This window comes from Cephus cinctus, unplaced genomic scaffold, assembly GCF_000341935.2.
Source record: "Cephus cinctus unplaced genomic scaffold, Ccin1 Ccin1_scaffold0709, whole genome shotgun sequence".
In the NCBI taxonomy this organism is placed as follows: Eukaryota; Metazoa; Arthropoda; class Insecta; order Hymenoptera; family Cephidae; genus Cephus; species Cephus cinctus.
Genome location: NW_014333329.1, coordinates 1,246,633 through 1,263,317, shown reverse-complemented (window position 1 = coordinate 1,263,317; position 16,685 = coordinate 1,246,633). Strand labels below are relative to the sequence as shown.

The 16,685-nt window shown below is 43.5% G+C and overlaps 1 protein-coding gene across 12 annotated transcripts in view; it reads right to left on the bottom strand.

Annotated features, from left to right (window-relative positions):
• LOC107270218 (homeotic protein ultrabithorax) overlaps positions 1–16,685 on the bottom strand; it is a 136,052-nt gene that overhangs the window by 100,492 nt on the left and 18,875 nt on the right. For 9 of the 12 annotated variants that reach the window (XM_025087616.1, XM_025087618.1, XM_015745027.2 and 6 more), the window contains one exon: positions 2,769–2,810. The exons of the other annotated variants lie outside the window; for them this stretch is intronic. In XM_025087616.1, coding sequence (XP_024943384.1) covers positions 2,769–2,810 — 42 coding nt within the window. The remainder of the gene's footprint in view (positions 1–2,768; positions 2,811–16,685) is intronic. 12 annotated transcript variants of the gene reach the window in all.

Sequence of the window (16,685 nt, the reverse complement as noted above, 5' to 3'; positions counted from 1 at the left end):
GGGGTGTTTTCAGCGACGCTCGTTGGCCTTCGTATCTATATGTAAATAAAGGCGAAAAATACCGAGGCAGACTGAGAGGAAGCTACAGATGGAAGATGCTTAAGAGTGAGAGAAAGAAAGCCGTATCTTATTCTCTCAGCATTCGTGTAATTTACCCAAAGAAGATAGGGATGTTCTCGAGATCTTTTTTACAGAGAAAAAAAAACCTTCAAAAATTTCACACGTTGCACGTATCCCATTCGAATAGCAGCCTCGTCATTCACCACGAGAAGCCGTCATAACACTAGGTAAAAACAGTCTGTAAAAAAATACTACGAATCTCTATACTATTTATAAGGATAACTTACGTAAATTTTACTCCCCAGTCTAATATAAATTTTTAACGTAGGCTAGAAAAAAAAATTCTCTCTCTAGGGTTAAAGCCCCTATGTATACGTACATTGCTGCATATTCGAATAGTAAAAAAAAAAAAATACATATTTTGACTTTACAAATCTTATTATGTACTTTCTATATGTCAGATTTAAAAAAATTCTCATGTACGATTTTATACGTTATAAAATATTTTTCAATGATGACCACGCCCAAGTACATTGTTCGTCACGCAAATACTTATAAGACGCCACGTGCGGCTGCTTTAGGATTATATAGGTAAAACTGATGATATATCGCATGATATATTTACGGCGGAGAGACGAGAGCGAGTGCCGGAGACGCGGCTGGGGCTCCGAGATAGCCGAGATAGGAATACGAAGGGCTGGTCTACGTTCTACGAGTTTCGTGAGTGGGTTCGGTGGAACGAAAAGGGAGGTTTCTCTCCTGCTACCACGTCCCCGCAGACGTCCAACGAGTGATCTATGACTCCCTGGCGCATAGCAGAGCGCATAACTTTTATCTTACCTCTCCGAGATCTTCGCGTATAGCAAAGGGAGTGAGAGGGCGATGCTGACGATATAACCCCATTTCGGTATAGCGAGAGCGTTCTATGGGGTGTGAGTCTCTTGGCTTGCATGGGGGAGTAGAGAAAATGCCCGCCCTATTCTCGGCACGATCCTTCTTGCTCTCTAGCTTACACGCGGCTTTTAATATATTCATAGTCACATCCATATACGTGATTATTTTTTTTCCTACACATTTTTACTCAATTTCCAGTTTGATAATATTTCCATATACAGCCGCCGGCAGGGCTTGTCTTTCGTCGTTTAAATATTCATTATTCTTAAGGGACGAAAATGACAGGTATTTATACAGTCGCGAGTATACACGTTTATTCCTTCTCGTCATCAGATACCTTATACCCCATGGAAATACTATGGGTACTGGGTAAACTTTTGTACGGGGGTTACCAAGGCGCACCCCGCCCATCCCCATTTTCATGGGGGCGTGCGAACGGTTAACCCGGCCATTTCACGCTCGAAGAAACAGCGCGCTCCTTCCATCATCCAGCTTGTCGTATCGTCCTATGGCGTACTTCAATTTCTCGACGTATATTCTCCCGTTTCCCATAGAGAAAGTAAACTGCGCGAAATCCCATAGGACATCCACAAGCAACGCGAGAGTAATTTATGTCGTCCGGTATATCGAGCACGTTAAAGAGTATATAAATCTCCGTATTCCATATTTAAGATTAATATGCACATTTACTTGTACTCTCAGTCGGATTTTCTAGGGATGACGTAACAATCCTTTCAAGGAAAAATAAAAAACGAAGGAATAATAAGAATTTTTTGTCCCCAGGACATTTCTTACGAAAGACTCGTCCTCGTACAGTCTCGTACAGGCCTTCGCGTTCGCCATCTTCCCTTATAAACCGCAAGGATGACTCGAGCCGATTCCACGAGTGATCCCGTCCAAGGAGAAAGAGGTTTCCCATAAATCTTCATCTTCCACGGCAAAACGCTTGGAGTCTCAATCCCACGGCGGCAGAATCGCAGATGGGAAACGTCAGGCCTGTCGTTCTGGCCGGGATTTTTACTGTACGCGGCCGCCTCACGGCGTCGTAAATTCCGCGACCCTCCATTTTTAGCCTAAAGCGGGTATCGATCAGTAAGTTTGCAGGGAATTACAGTCCGTGAGCGATTCTCCATAGCCTATAGCAAGTGGTTATATCTACCATACGTCGTATGCCATATAGGAAAGAGGGCGGCAACCGCAGCACGACTGTCCTCTGCCGCTAGCTACCCCTTCGCTAGTTCTATATATATATATATATATGATATGCTCTCTACTGCTATGCCGTATATACGCTAGTCCGTCCTACCCCCAATTTCACCCCGCGGGAGCCAATATTTATTGATCACCCCCGAAGGCATCGTACTGCCGCGGTGGCACCCTTGGAAAAACATCCTTCGCCAGTGCCACCTACTGTATGCTATACTATGCTATATATATACATATATATATATATATATATACTGTATTATATATATATAGATATATACACTATTCCATGACACTGGACTCCACAAACTAACTCCCAGCTGTTTTCTCCTACCTCTCTTCTCTAGTAGTATTTCTCCCGACTTTTTCTCGTCCTATAGAAACCCATGGAAATTCACCCCTCGACTTTTTATTCCTGCCAAGCAAGCTTCGCGTGAGATCCTCTGCCACATATTCAGTTTAGTGTACGACCTGGGATGTATAACGGAATGACGTAACGACAGTGTAGATTTTACACCGGGTATATCATTCGGGGCATTCTGATATATTTTACTATAGCGATAAAGGGATGATATTCTGTAGATTCGGTTTCTGTGAATTTTACTTACCTTGCAGCCAGGTCCAATAGGGTTTAGCGCTATCGTCCTTACCTGGAAATAAAAGTATAATTAAAATTTAATACAATTTTCGATCGCTCTACAGAATTCATTGGAACATGTAAGAAATATTTTTGTACACTTTAAAAAAAAATTTTCCTAAAAAAAACGACCAGTATATAATCACTAGTAAATACCTTATGTCAAATATTGAATTTTCCACCAAATTTTACTATACGTTTATTTTCACGGGTAACAGTAGTCAATTCCAATATGTATGCGTTTACAAAGAATTTTGTGCCGTTCAAAGCAAGGGAGCATTTCACTACAGTACGTAACTTAACGTGCCACCCAAGTACCTATTCGATCCCTTGGAAATACCTAACAATATTTTCAGCATATTATTCACTAAGAGATTATATGCATCATATAGAATATGAAATGAGTAAAGATCTGATATCCACCTGGGTACAAATTTCGTACAATTCGTACCATTGCTAATGGAATCCAAAGTAGTCCTTACGTAAGTTTACGATTGCGTATTCCCACAGAATTTTCGACCGCTGAGAAACTCTTGTTTCACCAGATGTACAAGAGATCTAAGAATCACACGGGTTTATTTGCATCTCTGACAAAATCGTGACTCTAATAATTGAGCTCGTTTCGCTTCACAATACGAAGTAAACTGAACCAAATTTTTGTACCGTAATTCTAAATATTTCTACTTTCTCAACTTGACCACTGTACAGTCAATTATGACGAAACATATTATTTTGTTATATAAAAAACTATGCCAGTGACGTCGAATCAAAGTAAAATCAACGTACGTAACATACATTGTGCTTTGATAGATATAACCATATCTATGTCCAAGAGACAAATCATAACCAAAATCATCTCCCTGGTTAAGGAGCACTCGAGTTCACACGGAAATTTCCAATTTACCGATAAAACATCCTCACCTTAGTCGGCTGTTTCGGACGCACCGAGAGACCTGCATTGTGCATCTCGATTGCGCATCGCTCGTGGTGCATGCGCGCCTCTCACGGCCGCGGGCCGCCAAATGATCCAGAACACCAGTGGGAATTGGTTCGGCGATGGAGCGCAAGAGTAACGCTATAACTAACTAACCTGATCTACGACCTGTTTAGTAGTTCTATATCAGCGCAACGTACGTCGTGCTCAAATACGGCCATTTGAATATCCCTTTGCGCCGATAAACCATGGCTCGATCCAAAAGCGCCTAAGGCTTTTGCAACCGAATAGCTAAATTTCAGTGGGAACTAATAAGAAAGTAATTCATTACGACAAAAGCTAAATCAAAAGGGTATGAACGACTGATGCATCCCGGTGACTAATGAAAAATCATATTAATCATAATTTCGTCATTTTTCATAACTAAACGACAGATCGACTGTAAGGTAGAAAATATGAACTAAAATCAATGGCTATACATAGGAACTTTTATTGAAAACATGTAAGCTCTTCTGCGTATGTAAAACGACATTTACAAAAGTAGTATTGATTGTATCGAGACACCCGACTGGAGTCCAACCCTAAGAGACAGTTCGATTGCAAAAAAGTATTCGGCGGCATATTGACAAAACGGCCCTAAACGACTCGCGATGGGTGAAAGCACCTCCCACGTCGGCCTGACATAAGAAACAGTAAAATCTACGAGCGGGGTCGCGATAAAGTGAAGTTTAATGGAAAAGCAATGGAGAACCGATGCCTCACGAAAAAGCAAATATATATATATATATAGATATAGGCTACAGATAAACCAAAACCAACACATCCCCCAAAAATTTCAGTGTGGCGATAACGGTCCTAATATTTATGAGAAAGAAACTAGAAAATATTCTACCTTTGATTATTCCCGGCGTGAAATAGGCTCGGTTTGACATACGTACCGTTTCTACCTCTCGAAATCCGTCCTTCGCAACATTTTCTCCCGAACGAATTGCTAATCCAAGAGAAACGTTATTGGCTTACGGGCGACGTCGGAAAATCTGTAGACACGTGACTTACGATCCATTGGCGGTGACTGGTTATTAGATTATTGGCGATATCGACAGCTCATGCGTTGCCTACCGATATGAGGTAGCCGATGCAATGGAGGAGGATGGCGACTCGCGTACGCACCACGTACAAATAGACGGTACGGGGGGGGGGATAGTAGGGAGAGGGCGTCGGTAGGGGGCTGGAGAGATGGGGAAGGCAGGGGACAAAATGGGGAACCCGTGATAACGATAACGTACGATCGGCATTAGCTGGCGGCTTGCTGTGGCTGATGGATGCGCTAATTATCAGCAAGCAGGAGTTACAGTGTTACTCGTGCACACGTCTGCACGCACTGCATACCTATGCGTTTTCGATAAAGGGTTGGCTACGCACTCTACGTATAGTATGTATACAGCGAGAAAAAAAGGGTAATCGATATATAGTTTGATATCGATTTAGATAGCAAGAAAAAAATATCTGACGTGACGTAATTTTTTTTCTACTACTATGTTATCATTATACAGAATCAATTACAGTCCGAAACAGGACATAGAAGCAGAATGACATCTCATTATGTATACTAATGACGAGGATCCAATGATCCAATACACGATGGAAGATCTAGAGTGGGTCATTAGTGTACGATTGGTAAATTCCGAAAATTCTTGATTTCTCAAATTCCAGAATTTGAAATTTAATTTGACTCTCGTAGACCTACCGCGTGGTACATTGTCGCGACCTCGAGGAACGTAGTGAACTCGTAACATGTTATAAGCGTACTTTTCTTTTTCGAATTTAATTGAAGTACCTTATTCGGCGAGAACTATCGAATAGCCACAAGTATATATATAGGTATCGTTATGGGGTAAGGAACATCCTAGGCCAAGAGAACGCATATATATATATATATATACACCTAACAGGAAACTGTCTATGGTATCGCACGGTTAGGTACATGGAGTCCGATCGGAGCCGGTCCGTAATGAACATGGCGCTTGTTTATTTAATGGGAAATTCGGTGGCGCCATAAAGCTCAAAGAAGGGGGTGAAACCTATTAAATTTATGTTTTCGGTTTACCCGCTCTGACGGATAGCAATGTCCTCGCACGCGCGCTTATATACGTGCACTGCCTACACTACCCCTTACTCGGCTCTTCCACCCCCCTTGCGCCGGTTCTGCAACAGTGTGTTTGCGTTTACCCTATTGGTAGTCCAGTGTAATCCAAACGGAGATATATTTGTGGGGTCGTCTAGGGGGGGCTGCTACAGAGAGTGGTCAGGGTGCACCGTGGCGCCCACAGTGACGGACACTGCCGCGTCAGCGCGTAAACCGTGACGTTTCTCCATGTCCGGACTGTGTACATCGACTACCTGCCGTTCGTTAGATTAGCCCGTTCGATTTGTAGCGTCCATGTTCCATCAGCTGATTTAATCGTCAGTGAGAATTTCTATAAGGGGCGAACACTTGCATTTCATATGCAGTTGCAATGAAGAAAACAATCAAAGTCTTAACCACGAAGATCAGAAAGTCGTCAGAGTCAGGTCTAGGAGAGTACTCGTGAAAATTAAGATGGAGGTGAGTTTTCGTGAATAATCGACAATAAGAGAATAAGGGTATCTTATCAGTGGCGATTGCACGAGAAAAGTAAGAAACTCCAGTGAGAGAGAGGTAGGAAGGGTGTGCTATCAGCCTCCGCCCACCACCCCTTGGCAACGAGGGAACAATTTCCCGTGTGAAAAAGTTTCGTCTTAAAGTAGTCGCGACACGGAGCCATAAGGGGGTCGGTATCCTGGAGTGAGGGTAGGTTTAGAGGGAGACAAGATGAAGCTCGCGGAAGAAAAACGCCATAGTACCACTTTATCCCTTTTGAATCCCTCTAATTACCGAATTTTCCTCGCCCTTAATTTAGTGTTATAATTGCTTCCTACCCTTCATAAGGGGTTGGCCTCCTCGACTGTTAGGGGTACCGACCCTATCTGAACCTCGACAGTGGCCGCCATTCCTTACGCATACTCCAACCGTCCCCTTATATCCCCCCTCTAACCGCCCCTTGCCCTATAACCACCTTACGTAAGCCCCCTCCATAAAGGCAAGTTCCTCGCATCTATCTTTTATCATGGCATTTTCACGAGGGAGATGGGAAATTCTTGCTGAAGTTTATGCGCAGCCTCCCTTAATCGTACACTGTATATCCTATTAGGCGGTTGCTATTTATTATTATTATATAGCACAGTGAAAGAACTGCGATTAAAATGTCATTTTATATTTTTATTTTAAAACGCCGTGAATTCGACGAATCGAACGAACCATGAAAACAGATCCCTTAATTCCTTCGTATCCTATAATTAATATATCCGCATGATCATCTCAATCCCCATGATTAACATTCTTATGGCGGTAGCCGTGCGTGAGAACCATGAGATCACGTATGAAAATCGTCGAGGTATAATCCCTGTACCACGAAGAGAGACCGGAGTGACAACACGCGAGCTGGTCGCACATGAAATATGAAAGCCTTAATTTATAGCCTGTGTTTTTAAGCGATTGCGCTATACTCGGCTACTCGCACTCTCGAAAGAACGACCCATCATCGTTCTCACCACCCTCTCTCTCCCTCTCTCCCTCTCTCTTCTCACCCGCTTTCCTTAAATTTCCACTGTACACCGAACTACCGACATTTTACATTTTCATCTTTCTCTCCGAATTGTCACTTTTACAGCTGCAAAATTCCCCCAAAATATCCCTAGATCAACGTATATCTGATTTCACTGCTACACGCAGTACGTAAAACTGCCATACGAATTATCCACACCCTATACCCTTACATTACCATATTTAATTATTTATCAAAATTTCCTAATGTTTCTCATCTAGAAAGTAATACAAGTCACACACTCTTTTCCGCAAACGGCCAATTCTAATTACGTATGTGGGTAAGGAACACATTCGGCATAGCGAATGCGAGTAGCCGTTGCACGTGCAGCGCGTGCCGCACTGACTGTCACGCAGTCACGTCTTTGCCCGTATTATGTTTACGCAACGCACAGCGCTCACGGAAATGCAGTAGCGAATGGGATCTTATGTCACAGGCACGTTGCAATAACAGCAGAACGAGTCTGGCTGGCAACGTTATTCCCATAAGTATATATAGTGCATTCAGAAAAATATTAAACTCGAAACAATGCACTATGTTTACTCTCTTGCGTACACGTATAAAAGGTTAAAGTTGCACTTGAAATTTTACCACGTTTTCGCGCAGTGACGGAAAACCGGAAGACTTGAAACGTTGCCCGATAAAAATGCCAGACACCATACATCAGGAGACCTTCAGGGTCGATACGATTTTGGCACACGTTACGTACCCCTACCTATTTCTGTATAGTATATACGAATATATACATACGCTATATACTCTACATATATCCATACGTATACAAAGGTTATGAAATAGCTTGAGAGAAACCGTCGTTTTCGGATTCTCGTACTGTGTACCGAGTCGAGTGTATTATGCGCAGCGAGACGGCGCAGTATATAAAAGTTGGTTTACTTTACGTTACACGGAAGATACCTAGTGCAACTATACCAGTCTTGCATATAGCTACGTGTATATAGCAAAGAGCTATTCAACTTCCCGTACCCAAGTATAAACTCCGCCATAGTAACCCTCTTCAATGGATTGAGTACCTACTCCGCTACTTTTCGTTAGTACGTTGGTAACGCATTGGTGTATGAATTTTTATAGTACCCACAGTCGGGCACGTGTGTATATAGGTATACGTAGAAGCGTCATAGAAAATATGACAGAGACCACAGTGCTTGAGCGTCTAGGAAGACGAGGTATATGGGAATGGAAAAACGAAGAGTAAAGAAAGGGAAGGCCGATGCAGGGTGTTCCTGAGGCTCCGAGTCATAAAGACCCACGCACAGTTGGGCTTCGAAACAAAATGCCGCCCGAGTAGCCATCTTCGCCACTGAATTCATCTACTGTCAAAGCTTCCCTTTTGCGACTCTTTTTTATTTTGAGCTGCTGCCGTGAGCAGTCTCGCATCAGCTATTCTTCGCAGCTGGGATCGGGTCGCCGATTTCACGCTTGGCTCTTACGAATATCGCTCCTCCAGGGCAGCCGTAGCTATTGCCGCACAACAAGACCGTAATACACTGACGAAAAAAAAAGTAAAACCCACAGCAGTTCTCTCGCGTAGCAATGCTTCGCTCCAGGCCGCGAAACCTGGAAGAGCTAAAGCTCGCGTCCTTAGCCAGAAGCAAGATATACCAAAGTGCCACTGCTGAGCTTGCACACGAGAAGGGAAGGGTGTACGGAGGACCTCGCTAACGAACTACAGCATCCGGTATCACAGATGCATCTTACACGGTAACAATTAGGATTTTTAGGTTTGACAAGGATTTTTGAAAAACTCACTGACATAACGAGTAATCCTGAATCTCCTCGTCTTCGCTTTCCCTCGGTATCATCCCCTGCCTAGACTCTTGCGCAACACCAGCCTCCATTCCCACTGTAATTATAACGACTACCAAATAGTCGCGTTGTTTCGGCGTTCCTCGGACGCTGAAACTGCAGCCCATTAAACGGCCTAGTTTGACGCGTCGCAGGGTGAGAGGTCGTTAACCCCACCGCGAAATTACACTGGCTACATTTTATCGCCCTTCTGCGTTAATTGCGCCGTCTTCGCGATCCTTTCGCAAAACGCGCCCGGCTCTTCGACGCCAGCGGCGAACATTCTGAATTCTACCGGGGAAGCTTTTCCTGGCTGCTGATTAATAGCTCTTCACGTACCTAAGAATGTTTCAGGACACTGAGCCCTTATTGCGAATACCGGTTAAGGGAGGAGGATTGGAATTTCGTATGTAAATTTTATGTAATTATTTCGGACATTCTTTTGCTTTTCTCTGAACCTCGCCAATATAGAGAAATTGTTTGGAATTATTTTATTCGACAAAAAAAAGTAAGGGTATCACACGACAAATTTTCTTCTCCGTCGCAAACTTAATGGCTCTTTTGGTTTAGGAAATGCTACCCTGTCCGGTTGTGCTTCCAGAGCGCAGGTTTAATTCCCTTGAAGCATTGTCCACGTTAGGTACCATTACACTCACATGCTCGTGCAATTAGCAATGTAAATGCCGGTTAGTTAGTTAGCGTGTTCGCGAAGCTACGGGGTGGGTACGGTGGAACTAGATAACAGACCTCCCAAGCGAGTGATCATCTCAACTAACGTTGATAACGCCTCGGGTATCAATTCTTTTTTATTTATTGCCTACGCTCCCATCAATTCCTACCTTAATGCGAGAATAAACCCATGCGGACATATACGCATACTTATATGTATATCTATACATAAATATATACAGATAATACCTTTCAACCTGATATTTCACATGTTCCTTTATAGTCCAGGACTCGCCGATCCATCAACCAGGTACACCAACCGCAATTTAATCTATCGTTCTCGCCTGTATCGGTTTTACTTTTTTTTAAATATACATATATATTCTCTATCCTGTGTCTTTTCTGAACCAGCCTGTACGGACTATCCATTCGCTATCGCAACTTCGCGACATAATCTACGACCTCGTACCTAGAGTTTCGTGGTGCTCCAGGAAGGGACTGGCCGGCTGTTCTGTCTTGGTGTGTTGTCCCTGAAGCAGAGTCACCGTCTACCGGTTACGTGTCCGACAGCTGGATTCCTCGAACGGTACCAACACAATAGCCGATCGCAGCACTCACGGCACATACGACTAGATCGGATACAAGTTCGCCGAGACAAGGCACTAACGAGGCGCCGTGTCCTCTTCGTCGCGAGGTTGCCAGAGAGACTATCTTCTTGCCTTGGAATTCCTATGGTTCCCTATATTTTGATTGCCGGTTTATACGACGTATGGGAGTTGGTCGTCGGGTACAGGAGCCATACTGTGTACAGGTATGGCCGCTGGGGTGTTTCCTAAGGGAACCCGGGTCCTGCCCCCTTGTCCTTATGCTTCATGGTCGACCCCATAACGACCTGCTTTGGTAGCAACCATAATAGCTACGCCATTCGACAGTTTTCTGGCAGCCATGCGGTTTTCCCTAGTGCGACGTCTTCATTCGTTACGGCACGTGTGACAATGACATTGGTGTAATAAACAATTTTTGTCATGCCGTATAAACAGAGCAGATAATCTGTGTTCTGTCATATTGATAATATCAAATTGATTAGATGGAGGGCTCCGGTGAAAATTCCTGGAAATTAGTTGATTTAACGATCTTTTATAGAAGATCAGGTTTTTAAATAAAAATTTTTTTCCCACGAGAAATTGTGTCGATCACACAAACTGAAAAGGATAATTTTAACGTTATGGACCGTCTGATTTTATTGGGGGATAACAATACTTTGTTGATAAAATAATCAAGGTTTAAAACAATTGCGAAAATTTTTTAAAGGACACAGAGCGTTGCAGTGCAATAGTTCTAACTTACGTGAATGACGTGTACATAAAATCGGAAATTAAGCAATTCAACACGGTTAACAAACACTAGCAGGATAATAAAATATTAAATCCCGCCCCCGGGGTCCTTCCCACATTTGCCCAACACTGTTCTTTCACCCTGCCGTAAAGTGCATGGTAGTGCCTATGATTCCACGTACACGTGGGCCTGTTACAAACTGTTTTACCGGCCGTGCAACCACGAGGAACAATCTTCCGAAAGTTCGGTCACCTGCCGTCCGATGGCGCTCGCCTCTTCAGGCCACACCCGAGGCCCTCTTACACTCGAACCTTCCTACCCAAACCACTGTCATGGTTTTGGCTGCCCGTTTATGGCTGACAACCGGCGGCCACGTGCCTACCGATGCCACGGGTAAGGTTAGGCGAGAAATCTCTTGGCGAGCATTTTATATTGTAAACACGTATGGGACCCGTTCAAAAGCAGTAACATTACCGTTGTGAATGTTTATCCACAGTCATGCTACATACGATATTTTACATATTCCTTCTCTTGTTATGATCAATATATATACAAATATATACACCACGTACCGTGTACTTATCACCTTTTACTTACATATAACTTACGAAACAAATCAATTACCACAATCGTACAAAATATTCTAGCCTTTTCAACAAGAAGCAAGAATATTCGTGTGGTTCCAATGTATTGGATCGAACAACCGGTTATATTTGGAGACGTTAAATTTGAATGGTTTTGGAATATCGAGTAAATACATACTGTCGTAGGATGATAGCCAAGTTTGGATGGTTATGGAAAAATCATAAGGCAAGTTTAGTGAAAGCGACACGAGATTACGATATTACAATACGGTCATTTTATTAAGTTCCTTTTACGTACAAAGTATTTACAATCCCAGCTGGTATACCTTCTGCTGTTTTTAAGCAATTAAATTGCACCCACTTACTTAGAGTGTCCAGGACGAAATCCTTTAGCTGCGAGAAGAATTACGGAACACATGCATAAAATTAACGACAGTAGAACACAAGTAGAAATTCGATAATCGCGTGGAAATCGTGGCGTCAGAATCGTCCTTTAAAGGTCGCAAAGTAATAAACCAAAGTAGGACGCTTCTAATTTATTACCTAAAAATAATCATAAGATCGTGGCGCCGCTATATGCATAAAAGAGAAAACCATGAAAAACCTTACGTCCCATTGCAGAAACGGCAACGTCTAATTACGTCGTTCCAAATGAACCAAAAAGGCAAGTGCACTCGTACCGGCGAAGAAATCAGTTAACGAATGACAATGCAGTAACCGGAAAATGGCAAGAGAAAGACTTCCGGCCGTTCCCTCCAATGCCACCGGGTTCAGGGTCAACGCGCGTATATAACAGATCGCTCCAAAAAATGGTCTCACAGTTGACCCAGAAGGTCCGATAACGAAGTATCTGTCACGTGGCCGTTATATGTGTCTTGTGACGAAATTGGGCTGTCGGTAAAGCGTAATATTATTTTTAGTTGGTTGCCCTTCCCGGTTCCCGTGGCAGTAACCATAACTTTTCAGGGTCCGCGTGGCGTGACGCCGGCCATCCACTCGGTCCGCTCACGCATACCAAACTCCATCCACTACACTAATTTCCTCCTCTCTGAACTCACTCATTTTATCCCTCACTCTGTCTCTCTCTCTCACTTGCCCATATACCCACACCCTCTATCCATCGCTGTCTTTGTCCGACTCCTTCTGTAATCCTGCTCGCGGACTCTATGCGTTCGCCATTGCTATCCTCCTTCTATCCGACGTCTCTCTCTCTCTTGTACACTTTCAAGAGAGACAAATCCCTAGACCCTTCGTGGTAACAAAACCGCATCGTATTGCATCAACCCTCTGTAGATTTCCTGATTCTCCCTCTTTACGTTGGTAGACGTTATTTTTCCTCCGCAAGCAAAAAAAAAAAAAAAGCTCCAAGTACTTCAACCAGGGTTGCCAAATACGAATTTAATGAAGGCTGAGGGGTCGAAGCGCGTTCATTCAATCGACTCTGTAATAACCAGGCATTCCCTCATTCATTCGCCGTCCCTGACCTTAGGCAGGACTTCTCGCCCTGGAAATAGTCATTCCACCCCACATAATTCCAGTGACCCCGTTGCGATTCTCCGATGCTTCACCCTGCGTCGTACAGCGTCACCCGCGACAGTAGAGACTCGTAAACCCGTGATTTAGGATGCCATATAGTCGTGCTATGAGAGCAGCACGCGATATACCAGTCCTAAGTATATAGTTTGATTAAATTTTTCAAAATAAAATTTTTTCTTTTTTTTACTAATTATTCGAACTTTGCAAAGTTTTTGGAATATCGGTGCACCCTGTACCTGTCCCGAGGTCCCTGGAACTAATCAGTTCTTTGCGCTCAATAAAAGTGCTCGACGTTACGTTCGAAAAGAGAGAGCCAAGGGCAGTAATACTTGAAAGAAAGTTACACGGTCCCACCGGCAGTCCGGACCCGGGCAGGAGCGTCGGGCAATAATTTGCCATTACGGCCAAATGCGCGGAGAAGGTAGCGAGGAGGCAATGCGATGCAGGTATACTATAGGCATTGAATATGGGTAGGAATGAGGTAGATACCTAGAAGGTGGACCTCAGCATGCCTCGCAAATCATCCTGATGCATCATGCTGCAATTACACGGTGAGGGTTCATTTAAATCCAATAAATAACAGGCTACTCATTGTATCGCGCGATCTCGCGGATGCGTTACACATACGTTCCAAGGATAAGAACACATCCCGAAGAGCACGATCCGGAGGCTGAACGTCGAGGAGTCCGATCGGCCGGGGTACCGAAATAATGAAGGAGCACCGCGCAGTCACCACGAGCCCTTTGATGTCACTGGGGCGTATCGGCCGGCTCGATCGACTTCGCCTACCCCCATAAACAAGGGTTGCTCCAAAGAAATCGCTATAATTTATAGCAAGCGCCTAGCCAGCCATTGCGTGTCGCTGCCGTCCACCTGAAATCCCACCCTTCTACTTCAACCCCTCCTTCGTGTGTGAATAGCTGCCACGAGAATGTGCACCCTTAATGTATACCTATCTGCTGTACGTTAGGTACCTGTGCATTGTACATAGCTACTATCACTATATCCGTGCAATATACGTAGCACATATATATATATATAGATATACCAAAACAAACTAACTACTATATAGGGCTGTGCCTAAAACGTGGATCAAAGTACCGAAAGATCGCGGTGCAGACCTCTTATGCAAATTAAATTGCAATATATACGACGGACGGACAGGTGAGACTTCACGTGGGTACATATGGATACGTGTAATATATGTAAGAAAAAAGTAGACTGGTATCAGAATAATAATAATCAGCGTGGGATAATTTATATAAGGGACTTTAGCGAGCGTCGAACGTCAAGTCTATATGCTACCGGCTGTACGTTTGGTTGGACTTTCAGTACGTATCTTTACATGTGTTATGAACACGTGTACGATGCAGGTACATACGGATGGTATACTCCGCGTGAGGTGTATAGTAATTTGTCTATTAACGCAGCTTCGCGTTATTGACGTAATTACAACGTTACCGTATAGTTCGCGTTACACGTCGTGACCACGATAATTTCCAAGGTACACAAATTACTTTGCTTTACGACATGCAACCCATCCTAATTACCGACATCTCTTCTTGGCTTCTACGGCCCACCCGTCAAGAAACAAATAATTATCTTAACGAATAGATTAATAACCGTAATTCCATACCGGCATTATTCTACAAGCGATACGCCTATGCAAACGCACTCGATTCCAAGTGCACTCGAACGATTAGCCTACTGACGTCGACTTTCACGATTGTCCACGCTACTTTTTTTTCCAAGCTGAGAACCAACGACACGTAATACGTATATATTCCAAGTGAATTCCACGATAATCGATGCCCATCGTCCCAGGCAAAGACATCTTAGCCGAGACGTCGAAAGGGCTACATTCTTAAGGCCGGATGCCAGTGGCAATTAATTACCCCCGCAATTGGAATAACTCCAAGAATTTTGGAATTCGTCCAAAACTTCTATATACCTTCCTGCTTCACGGCGTTCCGTGGCGAATGCAATGGACGATAAAAAAATTAGGTTTTTTTTTTTTTTACCAGACTGTTTCACCCTCACGTAATGGTCCCGTGAAGGATGCTGCTATGATTACACGTCATTATCATTAGGATTCAATTATTTTCCTCCGAGCTCCGTGCGACCGTAGATCGGTCGTACTGTCACCAGGGACACAATAGAACAGTTCACCGTACGAATAAATATTCTTGTTACACCGTGTGGGTGCCATATAGGTTGGGATCCGGGGTGGTCCAGCGAGTTTAAACAAGAAGAATGCAACGTAACAGGAATAGTCTCTCTAGTCTCGTTCTTATTATTATTCTTTTGGGTTGCTTGTGGCCAAGCTTATAACCTAAATGGAGGCGGAGGGCCGACGCGAGGTAAAGGAGAGACACGGGACGAAAGGTAAGGGGATGCTGTGCGCCGGTAGAGGAACGAGGGGAGGACCAAGAGAACGGAGAGGGGGAGGTAGAATGGGGCATATATGCGTGTAACGCCATGCATCATCCTTCGTTCCTTCGAGAAACCAAAGGCCACCGCAGGGTGCGTTACCTTACTCCTTTGCCTATGGGCACCTAAAGGCAGCCAGTGTGTTCCACCCGCAATGGACTAATTCCTCGAGATACGGTCCATGTGCTTTAGGACAAAAGATATCTGAGTAGACGTTAAGTTTAGGACCTCAGATAGCTAAGAAAAAAAATAGCGTGATAACGGAAAGCCGGATAGATTTTTTTTAATATTGAAAAAAAATTTCCTCGACTTATTAATTTTTTTTTAAATTGTCAAAAAAAATTTTTCATCGACAAAATATTCTGTCAAAATAATACGCGTACTACTTGGCTGTAAATTGTGGACGTGTGTATGTATATTATTTATAGCGTACTATAATGTCATAACACCGATATAGTCCTGAGTAAATTGCATTGCGTAACGTTGACTAAAGACTTGTAAGTACTTAGGAGGACGAAGAGGCAGGTCACTCCATGACCAGAAGTAATGAATACCATCTTTCGTTCTGGAAAGGTGAAATTGTTAAAACTTGACCATTTGGTCAGGTAGACCTTCATTTTGTACGTGGTACTTCGTCCATAATCGAACTACGAATAACGTCAGTCCAACTATAAGGGACTTGCAAGCACAGCGTGGTATCTCTGGGGAGCGGGTAATGAGACGGCCCCCGACCAAGAGGAGTTGATATCCTGTGCGGTTATGGTTGCTCACCTATAGAGCGTAGCCTTTCAGGCTCTCAGGCTTTACAATGTATAGATATGAACGAGAAATTAAGGTTGTAGCCCTATACTATATATATATACATATATTGAAGTATACATATATATATATACATATATATATATATATATATA